General features: G+C 44.9%; 1 protein-coding gene across 1 annotated transcript in view; it reads left to right on the top strand.

The window, feature by feature from the left end:
- The first annotated feature begins 5,674 nt into the window (after positions 1–5,674).
- Positions 5,675–12,335, top strand: part of myo15aa (myosin XVAa) — a 44,985-nt gene continuing 38,324 nt past the window's right edge. Inside the window, exons 1-3 of the mRNA XM_013915177.1 lie at positions 5,675–8,446; positions 8,806–8,888; positions 9,053–9,116. Of these exons, the coding sequence (XP_013770631.1) occupies positions 5,675–8,446; positions 8,806–8,888; positions 9,053–9,116 (2,919 nt within the window). The remainder of the gene's footprint in view (positions 8,447–8,805; positions 8,889–9,052; positions 9,117–12,335) is intronic.

Here is a 12,335-nt window from a genome sequence, read left to right as displayed (position 1 = left end):
GTGTGTGTGTGTGTGTGTGTGTGTGTGTGTGTGTGTGTGTGTGTGTGTGTGTGTGTGTGTGTGTGTGTGTGTGTGTGTGCGCACGTGCCCCCACTCACTGAATGAGCTTGTTGGCTATGCTCTGCTCAGGTGATCTCCTTTATTAGTCTTGTATCAGTGAGTGGGTTCACTGAAAGCCTGTTGTCAGTGGTTGGCACACGGATGAAAAGACTTGGTCGTCATCTCTCGTTCACTCTCTATCTTCCTTTCCTGCCGCTCCTCGTTTTCACTTCTTCTCAATAACAGTTTTCTCTGAGGGACACCTATCACCACATAGTAATCCATAGTTTATTTGGAGTAATCTGCAGTTTACACACTATTACAGATTCTGTCTTTTACATGCCTTCTACCTCCCCTCTTTTTCCACCTCAGTCATTTCTGTCACTTGTGCTCTGTTCATTGCACATTCACTCAGTCAGCAGGCCACATCAGTCAGACAGCAGATGCATATCACACATATCAAATAGAGCATTTTGTGTGTCTTGTTACCTGCCTGGTGACCAACAGTGTTCACATGGAAGGAACTTTTGAACTTTCCTCTGGGCCCGTTCTCTGTCCTGTCTTCACCCTCTTATCTCTACCGGCAGTTAGATGATACCGACAACTGCTGTTGTTATTGCTGCACAGGCTGCAGACAGTTTAGAGTGTGCTATGGCCACTGCCTTTGAGGAAACGTGATACCCATTTCTGCTTGGATGTACTCTCAGGTCAAGACTATTAGTCATTCCAATTCAGTGGTTAGAAAAGTTAGAGGTCAACCTGTTAACTGTGGTTGGCGTTAATAACCACAATCCTTATTTTGTTCATTGTAATTTTCCTTGTAGATGAATGGTTGTAAATGCCAGTATTAAACCATTACTTTCCATCTGCTGTATGATGTCTGGCTGTTAACCCCTGACAGCAGTATGTATAATATATTGGTTGGGCAGCGGGCCTGGGTGGGGTTGACCCTTTGTGATATATTTAGAGGAGCCCTTACTGAATGTTTTATCTATGCTACGTAGAAAGAACACAGGGCAGTCATTAAACATTCATATCTGCCACTGAGATGACCTCCTGGAATATCAGCCCATCATCAATGAATCCACGACAGACACTTCTGTAATTCTCTCAGTCTTTTGCACTTCCCATTGCGCATCTACTGACAGCCCATACATGTATGTATGTGTTTGTGTTTTTACCAGTTTAAATATGCCAACATGCCACAATAATGAGGGGAAAAATATTAAAAAGGTTTCTGTTGTTTGGCTGTTCTTTAGTTTGCCTCATAGCAGCCATCATTAATATTTAGAAAGATGCATAACAGCCAGTTTATGGTCACAAAGCAGACTGAGTTTTTAAAAGATCTGGGCAATATCAATAAGAAGCAAAGCGACTTGATTTTCTTAAATCTTTCCTAAATCCTTACTTGCTTTTTTAGTTGACATTTTAGATCCTTGAATGGTGTCTTTTTCCATAAAATGTATTGTGCATATGCACTGTAGGAACCTAATAGAAGGCATCACTCTCAGCTGTGGTCCATGCTGCTTCTTGTGTGTGTGTCTGTGTGCGTGTATGTGTGTGGTTAAGCTATTTGAAGCTTTGCCTCTCAGACACAGTTTAGCAACAGCTCAGCCAGCTTGCATTATTCATACAGAAGTGAGGCAGCAGATAGTGTTACCCCAAGCCAGTATAGCTGGGACATTATGGTTCCCCTTTTCAATTGTAACTGGGGAGACTCATATTCTGATGCACATGCACGCACAGACATACAATATATTTATATATTTCTATATATGCTCCTATGTCATGCAACTGGATTGAGATGCGGAAGAGGCCTCGTGTTGAGGTGAACTGGGCTGTGGAAGTTTCAGTAACCAGAGAGAGATGGAGAAGGTTGCAGGAGGTCACAAAGGCAAGCTGACGCGGTTGTGGGTGGATACAACCGCAAACGCAACACTTGTGCACACTCATTCTGAGACAAAGAAGAGGACATCCCTTGACACGGAGACTCACTCTGACGCACTTGCATCGGCTCTCCTTGTTGGGGGGAGCATTGCGCTAAAGTTGGTGCGGTGGCCAAGATGAGGATTCACTGCTGGACTCACAGGACGAACTGACAATGGGAGACACACAAAGGACTACACAGAGTCTGTCAGTGGGATAGCAGGGTCTTTTATCTGTCGTGTGAACCTGGGAAATTACTTACAAACCCATACAGACCATCAGGACCAGGAACTTGCCTTGCCATGATGGATTATTTTCTTATTTTAGATGTTAAGTGGAAAAACTCAGTAAGTGGGTAAAACTTGGAAACAATCAGCACGATTTTTTTTCCATATGTGATATTTGAAAATCAGTAAGCATCTGCAGTTTGGGGAGTTTTTGGGGTTTTTTTGGGTTTTTTTTGCAATACTCCTGGAAAGGAGGTTTGTTTCTCTTTTTGTGCTTAGAAAACAGCTCTTTTGCCGAGGATTGAGGACGTATTGTAATGCGAGCGAGCACTGATGGCTGAGATTCCGACTCTGTTACTAGATCGTCTTTTGAAGGACTGTGGTTTGTGTTTATCTTGGTGTGCATTATAGAACAACTGACTCGAGACAGAGTATCCTGCAGTGTGTGTTTGTGGTGTCACACTGACAGATCGGATGGAGGAAAAAGGAGAGAAGACATGAAAGCAACTGGGGATGAGAGGATGTTGCTTCTGTTTAAACTGCTCTTCTCAATGCTGCATATCAACAGTTACATTAATGCTGCCCTGTCCAGCATGCGTTTGGGAACTTCCTGACCTGCTTTGAAATGATTTGACTCAGAATTCATCATGCCACCCAAAAAAGGTGACCCAAAATCAGCTGCCAAGAAAGGCAAGTCAGAGGAACCAAAGAAGGGAGGGAAGGATGATAAAAAAGGAGGAAAAGATGACAAGAAAGGGGGGAAGAAGGTGGAGGAGCCCCCAGCTAAGGGGAAAGGAAAGGATGATGGAAAGAAGGGAAAAGGAAAGAAACCTGTCAGTGAGTCGGAGGAGGGGTCGGAGGAAGAAGAAGAGGAGATGAAGACTGAGGAAGAAGAAAGTGGTGACAGTGAGGAAGAAGTAGTGACCAAGAAGCCAGATAAAGGGAAAGGGAAAGCAGCTCTTAAAGGTGCATCCAAGGCCATGGCTGTAAAGGGTTTTAAGCCTCCTTCTAAACAGCCTCCTCCATCAGATGATGAGAGTGATGATGGAAAGCCACAAATCAAAAAAGGAATGGGTGCAGTAAACCTGAAAAAGATGAGTGATGTACACATTAAAGGAGCGTCTAAGGCCATGATGGGATTTGCTGCAGAGGGGCAGAAGAAGACCTTAGGAGCAGCAAAAGTACAGAAGACACCCGATGTGAAATCTCACCTGAAAGGAGCTTCCAAAGCCATAACAGGCCTTACAGGAAAGGCATCCCCTTTCAGTTTTCCCTCTAAACAACAGCAGCCAGAGAAGGCAAAACCAAAGAGAAACCTTAAAAGCACATCCCGTCTCTTCCTACGACTCTCCAAAAAAAAGAAACCAGCTGCTGGTAGTAAACCACTTCTAGGCACCAGCAAGCTTTTTGCTGGTTTTGGGGCAAAGTCTGCTGACAAAAAGCCAGGCTTGTCTGGCTTCAGCTTGCTTAATAAAAAAGACAACAATGCAAAAGAAACCACACCATCTAAAAAGACAATAAATCTATCCAGTTTAGGGGGTAAAGGAAACATGGCAACAGAGGCAAAGGGACTAGGAGGGAAGTTCAAAGGCATGTTTGGCAAAAAGAAAACCACACCAGGCTTTAAGGCTAAAAGTTCGATGTTAGGGAGGATAGCTGCAGCAACAAACTGGTTGACAGGGAGGTTCCTGACTTCAAAGGGCCATGGTCAATTTGGTGCAAGGGCTGGAGGACGAGGCCGAAAGCGCTTGTCATTTGCTAACAGGGACACTAGAGGGAGACAGACACATTATTACAATGGAGAATATGAGTATGATGATAATGAGCATGGATATGAGGATGATTACCATGACAGGTGGAGGCCTAGAGGCTTTGGTAGACAACCAATTGCCTATGACCCATATGACCCTTTTGGAGAGGAAATGGATTACTATGATGATGATGAGTGGGAAGATGAATATGGTTACTATGATGAGGAAGGCAACTTTTATTACGATGACGAGCTTTACTATGATGATGAAATGGATTACTATGATTACCCTTATGGCTACTATGAGGATGAGTATGACGATTACTATGGTGATGAAGGGGTGGAGTACTACTATGGTGAGGATGGAATGCTATATGCAATAGAGTCAGAACCATATGGCTATTATGGTGATGGCATAAATGGTTTCTCTGACCCATATGACCCTTGGCCATATGAAGAATACTTTGACCACAATGTGGGCTCTGCCTTTGGCCTTTCAGACTCTTATGGACTGATGAACGGTGGAAATGGTTTTGTTTCTGGTCTATATAATGACCCAATGCTGGGATACCCACAGCCTGCTCCTACTTATAATCATTATCAGCAACCTTTCTATATGGATTCTGGGCTGATTCCAGTTGAGATTGGGCAGCTATATGGACAAGAACAGCTGTCTTATCCTCTACCCGAGCCAGTTCCTACACAGCAGTTCAGGTTTCCCAGGCCCCAGGTTAGGTTATTTGGAAAAGACAGACTAGAGGTGGAAACATTGCCACCACCTCCTCTTCATTCTCGTCCCCCATCCCCTATGGTTCCTCCTCCCTCCCCAGTTCTGGCCCTCAACAATCAGGAGATGATGTCAGATATACAATATGAGCAACCCATCCACACATATCATCCTACACAGCCAAATTACCCTACTGTCATGAACCAACAATACACTTCCATTCTTGCTGGACACACCCCTTTTCTTACAGCCGCAAGCATTCAACAAGAACACATTCCTTTCCCTCAGCACACTTACCCTCCTTTCCCTGTTTCTCCTAGTCATCTGACCCCATCTCCCCTGCCACCTCAGTTCTCCTCACAAGTCTATCAAGATCCCCTTGCACAAGACCCACAGACATTTCAGATGGCCCAAATGACACCACTGGGCCCACTAGTGCAGCCAATGATGCATTCACAGCTACATTCACCTGTTGCCTCACCTAGGCCAGTGCGCCGAATGAGTCCCCTTCCATCCCCACAGCTATCACTGAGGCTGGGATCAACTAGGGCAATGGCGCCTCCTTCATCTCGCCTTTCACCACATCACATGGACTTCCAAACAGGCATCCGGTCTGACCTACACCTCTCTCCTCACTCACATAGGCGGGTGCTCAGTCAGCGGGCCCCAGTGCCAGGTCAAAGGCCAACATCCCCAGTTAACAGGCGCAGACCACACAGCCCACCACCTTCTTCTCCACTACAACATAGGAGAGGTATGTCAGTGAGAACTCAGCCTTCAATGACAAAAGAGAGGGGAGATATTCGGTTGCGTCGAGCACCTTCATCTGTCCGACCCCAATCCCCAATTTCCAGCCCGCTAGCTTCTCCCCGGGGATCGCTAAGGAAGAGAGCAAGCCCACCACCTTCCCCAAGACTCTCCTTTAGACAGCAACCTCCACCAGATGCAGTCCATTTGCCTTCTACCAGACCGGAATTGTTCAGAGGAAGAAAACAGACATCTAAGATGAGGCGTTCCCCCTCTCCACCCCAGCCACATTCACAAAGAAGGAGCCCGACTCAACCTGAAAGAGCTGAGTCGCCTCCGCGATCCTTCCGCCCCACCTCTCCCCATCGCCCTCCTTCTCCATCGCCGTCGCGCATCACCAGTAGACCCCTCCCCACCCGCTCCTCTACTCGCAGAATGAGAGGTGGTGCAGGGATTCGAAGTCATGTGCCCATGGGGGCTGTGAAACCGTCTCCAGCCAACCCCTACTTACAGAGACACAGTCGACACGGGGCCCCTGTTACTCAGCATGTTGCTCCATTTAGGTCCTCCGTCCATAGTGGTCCCGCCCCTCTTTCAGGTCAGATAGAGGATATAGCTGGAACACCCATGTTAGCCAGGGCAGGCTCCCGGCCTACAGGGTTAAGGGAGTCCAAGCGAACTGGTACCCCCCAACGAGGATTCCACAGACCTGTAGGTAGAGGGCAGCCATTAGTCCGAATGCCCAGAAACCAGTCCTCTCTTCAGTCTAGGCAGTCATTCAGAGCACCTCCTCCAGGTCCCCCTGCCCCTCCACAGCAATCATTGAAACAGAGTGGCCCTCTTTCTTCCCAGCCATCAGTGCGCCGGCTTCAGAGTACACCTCCATCTCCACAGCCCTTACAGCAACAATCTCCAATGCTGTCCCGTTCTGCATCTCCCATGCACCATTTGTCTCATCCACCCTCCCCTTTGCCTCACAGGGCAATGAGTCCCCATGGTTTCAGACCAGCATCTTTTCAGCCTCCTGTTCCTAATGCTAATATTTCTCTTGCTACTTTTCCACCATCACAGAATATCACTCAGTATGACTATACATTGATGGAGCCAGGCCCATCTCCAATGCTTACAAATGCTTTACCAAATGGTCAAATTGTAGGCTCACCCTTTCCTACCTCTCCTCTCCCTTACTCCACTATAGCTCACACTTCACCTTTACAAAGGCCCAGCTCCCCACAAACACAACATGAGATTTACCCTCAGAGCCTCCCTCAACTTACACCCTCATCACCTAATCTTGGACGCACACTCCAGAACCCTTACCTGCACAATGTCAGCAACACCACAGCTATTCAGAGGAGCCCGTTACCTGTCATGCCTGGTGGGCAGGAGGAGATATCAGCTAATGTACAGGAGAGCCAGATGATGCCCCAGTATCCCACTGCTGGTCTATCCAATGCTTTAATGCAGAACTCACGCCTACGGAGTGCCTCCTACTCATTTCCTCTGCAACGCAATGCCAACCTCTATACAACAGTTCTCACGCCACCTGAAGCAGCAGTCCCTCTTGCCCCTTCTGTCCCTTCATCCCCACAGTTGTCCCCTGCTATGCTGACCTCTCAGCTACGTAATGCTTCTTTTGCCTCACCATTTCAGCGACAACCCTCCCCCACATTGCCAGGCTCACCTGCTCCTCCACCTTCCCCACAACAACAAGGAGGTGTCAGAGGTAGCTCCCCACTTCTCTCAGGTGGATTGCGAACTTCACACATCCAGGGATCCATGTTCAAGCTTCCAGGTGGCACTTTGACAATGTCCCGGGGCCCTGTTGAGACTCCAGTTAACACCGATAGTGTAGGTGGTGTTAGCAGTGGGATGCTCTCTAATGCCTTACAGAACCAAAGTCTACATCGGGCGACCTATAGACTACCCGATGGCTCTTTTGTCACAAGAAATGAACCTGCTGAACATGTCTCAGGTCCATCTCCACTGTCTTCCCCTATGCTGTCCTCTGCTTTGCTCAATCCCAATTTGCGACAAGCCACATATCGTTTACCTGATGGTACACTTGTTACCAGGACAGAGTCCACATCTGCACCCTCCCTTTCCTCTTCTACACTCTCCTCTGCTCTTCTCAATGCTAATGTTCGTAACGCCTGTTATCGATTACCAGACAGTTCATTTCTCACACGTCCAGGAGAGCAGACGCAGAGTGCAGAGAGCTCAGTAGCCTCCCCTGGGCTTTCTAGCGCCCTGATGAATGCTAACTTGCGTAAGGCAAAGTTTCAGCTCCCAGAAGGATCTTCGTTGTTCTCACGGAACCAAGCTCAACCTTCTTCCTCTGCTTCTTCCGGCCCTGTCCTTTCTGGTGCATTGTTAAAAACCAACATCCGTGGTGCCTCTTATAGGCTTCCAAACACATCATTATTTAAGCAGCCTGGATCTACTGATGCCTCTCAACCGCGCTCACTTGACCTTTCCAATGCTCTTCGCAACCAGAACCTCCGATCTGCCACTTACCGTTTGCCAGACGGAACTCTCATGACCCGCCCTCAGCCGGCTTCGGCACCCAAAGCGCTTGACCTATCTAATGCCTTATCAAAAAACCCAAACCTTCGTGGGGCGAAATACCGCCTCCCTGATGGCAATATCATGACACGACTCGGTGCCCCCAAAGCACCAGAACCTCGAACACTCAACCTATCTGGTGCTTTGCAGAACCCTCACCTTCGGGGGGCCTCCTTTCGCCTACCCTCCTCATATGCAGTAGTATCACCCCAGGTCCAAGGATCTGGCCCTAGACAGCACTGGGCACAGAACGCTGGAGTTGAAGCCCAACAAGATGAAGATGTGTGGGGGGCAGAGAGGGTTTTACCTCATGGGACAGTCCAAAACTTAAATAAGTGGTCCATGTATGGTGAAGGGGAGCTGCTGGACCCCCGCAGCTTGATGGGACAGGAAGGCTTGGGGAATGAGCAAGGAGAATGGAATCTCCGCAGGGAGGGGGAACCACATGGGCAGTGGTTTGACAAGGTAATTTCTAAAAACGAATGTGGCATGACAAAACTAAGTATCCACAATGGCTAAAATTGTCATGGTGTCAACCTGTGAAGTGCTTTTGTTTATGCAGTGAGTTCGAAATATCTAGTGTAACATTAGAGTGAAAAAGTTCCATAAATGATTAGGTATGTCTTGATGTTTTTGTTTTGAAAAAGCAGAATGTTTTGCTAAACAGCAAAAAAGGTAAAAATTTCTAAAATGTTTTTCATAAAGTTTGAGGGTAAGCAACTAATAATAATTCAAAAGTAAGAGAATCAACAGTTCCTTGTGAGTGAATGTGTTCTTGTAATATGTACTTGCATTTAATTTCTGAATGTCTGTGCTTGTTTTAGATGTATGCAATCAGAAGCCTGCCCACCATGGTTCAGCGGGAGCAAAGAGAGGAAAATGGCGTTGAAGATATGACACAGCTAGAGTAAGTTAAAAACAAAAATGCCACAGTACACCACAGTTACACTTAGAACAAAGACTTACAATTTAAATTCAGCTGAACTCAAACATGAAAAAATAGTGTGGTTTTGGGTTGCTTTTTTTGTTCATAACCCCATAAATAATACTCTAATTGCTTCTTTCCCCCAGTGACATGCATGAAGTGGCTGTTCTGCTGAACATAAGGAAAAGGTTTGAGAGAGAGGTTATTTATGTAAGTATTTAAGCAATACACACATTGCAAAAACAACCCTAAGGATGTTTTTTTGTTTTTGTTTTTGCAGCACTCATGTATGGTCAAGTTATCTTGTTGTCTTAAAATTTTCCTTAATTTTTATTTAGTTAGATGACAAAAACGTTGTCTATAAACATCTATGGCTACTTCACAAACTACATTGAGTTTGAAAGACAAACAAAACCTGACCTGTAAACCTTGGGTTACACCAAAAAGCGTACATTTTTAACCTGGAATCAAGAGTTATAAAAGGGACATAGTGCATGTATTTAATTCTTTGGTCAATAATTTTAGATACCAGTTTTAATACACATTGTAGCCAGATGGATTTACATCTTGGCTGTACATCTAAATTGACCCACAAGCTGATCATTTAACCTACGTCTGCTGCCTTTAGCAGTACTTGCTGTGTATGGCGTTATTTTTGTGCCACTATTCTGAGCGCATGTAAAAACAAATTGCAGGTGCAGGTGTTGCATTTTGAGGAGAAATTTATTTTGAGTGAAGAAAAGCTAAATTTGAGTGAACAAAATTCATTGCTGCTTGCAAAAAATGTATTCCAGTGTTTGCTATTATCCACACACACACACACAATAGCAGCCCCTCTCGCTCAGTTTTTGCATTTGCGCTCGCTCGCAATGTGTTGCTTGCGCTCTCAACATTTCTGCCTGTGCGTGCTCAACTCTTTCTGTACACCGCTATATTTGTGCCACAAAACCAGCCAATCACAGACTTGGATGCAAAAAAAATCTGATTGGCTGTTTTGGTCTCCAATCAGCTCGAAATGACGAAATGCAATATCCCAGAATCCATTTCGTCCAAAACTCAAACGAGGCAGTGGCGGAGGAACACAGAGTGGCGGAGTTTGAAATATTACTCTTTCTGGGTCACAAAATAAACTTTTAAGATATTTTCATGCGAGAATGGTGCTGTGTAAACTTCAAATATCTGTTCGATTTATCGAGACATCACATATTTGCATAAGTGGTCTAACGTTTTCGGAGATGCCTATTACCCACCAGCTGACCTGGTGGTCATTCGGGTTAAACATAATATAAAAAGCTGAACTGACAAAAAATCGGCCGACTGCACCACCAGGTATTATAGGAAAAACCATAAAGCCTTTGAACTAAAACAAACGCTGTTGTGACAGTGATGTACACTGTCTTGTTGGTATATATGTATGATTTGTATCACCTTCATGTTTCCCTCTCACCACATATCCAAACCGATATCATGACCAGCAGCTTTTACAGCTGTGGCTCCAGCAAACATCAGCTGATACTAGAAAGTAATATTAAATCAATTCTAACAACAGCTTATCAAGCTTGAACGTGCTGCTGTTGTTTAGCGCGACATCCGCTGGTTTTCTGTTTCTGGCGCAAAGTGGGCAATAAACAAACAAGAGAGACGATCAGCTGATCATTGATCAGTTTCATGATTGAAATAGCAACAGGAGAGGGAGGGGGAGAGAATGAGAGAAGAAGAGGAGCTGTGCGTTCCTTTTCCCCTCAATACGGATGTATTGTAATTGGTCCAGCCCAGAGTTGATCATGACCAACTGGCTAATCCACCACCTTTCATTGTTTATATTGTTACAAAAACAAACATAAAAATGAAAAATCACCATCGGCCCACCGGGCAAATGTCCGGTATGCCCAACGGCCAGTCCAGCTATGCAGTCAGCTGGTGGGTAACAGGCATCTCCGAAAATGTTAGAGCACTTATGCAAATATGTGATGTCTTGATAAATCAAACAGATATTTGAAGTTTACACAGCACCATTCTCGCATGAAAATATCTTAAAAGTTTATTTTGTGACCCAGAAAGAGTAATATTTCAAACTCCTCCACTCTGTGTTCCTCCGCCACTGCCTCGTTTGAGTTTTGGACGAAATGGATTCTGGGATATTGCATTTCGTCATTTAGAGCTGATTGGAGACCAAAACAGCCAATCAGATTTTTTTTGCATCCAAGTCTGTGATTGGCTGGTTTTGTGGCACAAATATAGCGGTGTACAGAAAGAGTTGAGCACGCACAGGCAGAAATGTTGAGAGCGCCAGCAACACATTGCGAGCGAGCACAAATGCAAAAACTGAGCGAGAGGGGCTGCTATTGTGTGTGTGTGTGTGTGGATAATAGCAAACAAACACTGAAATACATTTTTGCAAGCAGCAATGAATTTTGTTCACTCTAATTGAGCTTTTCTTCTCTCAAAATACATTTCTCCTCAAAATGCAACACCTGCACCTGCAATTTTTTTTTACATGCGCTCAATTTTTTTTACGTGCGCTCAGAATAGTGGCACAAAAATAATGCCATAGCTGTGGGGTTCATGCAGTCCTGGTCACCAAAAACATCGCCTGTCAAGTTAAATGTCTATGATATTTCAGGATTTTTTTTTGTAATTCTTTATTCAATATTTGGTGGTGACTAAATGATGACAGTACGGTGGCCCTGAGAGGCCAAATGGACTGCAACTTAAGAAAACACCAGCAATAAGAAAAATGCTGCAAAAGCACACAAAACACAACAGAAATAGGAAAAAACACAAGGGAAGTGTTTCTGGGGAGACAATAACCCGACAGACCAGTTCCAGGAACCCAAAACATGGTAGGCGTGTTTTATCATGATTCATATAATACTGATGACGGATTTTTAGGCTAATAGTTAGGCTAACACACTTAGCTCTCATCTTTTCTTTCCTCACAAAACCGATAGATCCTCCACTTCTGTTAAGTGTCTCCCAGCGCAATTCTTAACATATTTTGGTTCCTGCAGCTGGTCCGTCAGATCTCCCCAGAAACACTTCCCTTGTGCTTTTGGATATCTGTTTTTTCCTATTTCCGTTGTCGTTTTTCCTATTTCTGTTGTGTTTTGTGTCCTTTTGCAGCGTTTTTCTTATTGCTGGTGTTTTCTTAAGTTGCAGTCCGTTTGGCCTCTCAGGGCCACCGTACGACAGATACAAATTTTGATGTCTTTTAAATTCCACGCAGGTGATGTACAGGGAGTGCAGAATTATTAGGCAAGTTGTATTTTTGAGGAATAATGTTATTATTGAACAACAACCATGTTCTCAATGAACCCAAAAAACTCGTTAATATCAAAGCTGAATGTTCTTGGAAGTAGTTTTTAGTTTGTTTTTAGTTTTAGCTATTTTAGGGGGATATCTGTGTGTGCAGGTGACTATTACTGTGCA

This window comes from Pundamilia nyererei, unplaced genomic scaffold (assembly GCF_000239375.1).
Source record: "Pundamilia nyererei isolate P.nyererei 1_Seehausen unplaced genomic scaffold, PunNye1.0 scaffold00264, whole genome shotgun sequence".
Taxonomy (NCBI): Eukaryota; Metazoa; Chordata; class Actinopteri; order Cichliformes; family Cichlidae; genus Pundamilia; species Pundamilia nyererei.
Note: the sequence above shows the minus strand (reverse complement) of the source record. Positions and strands in the feature narration are given on the sequence as shown.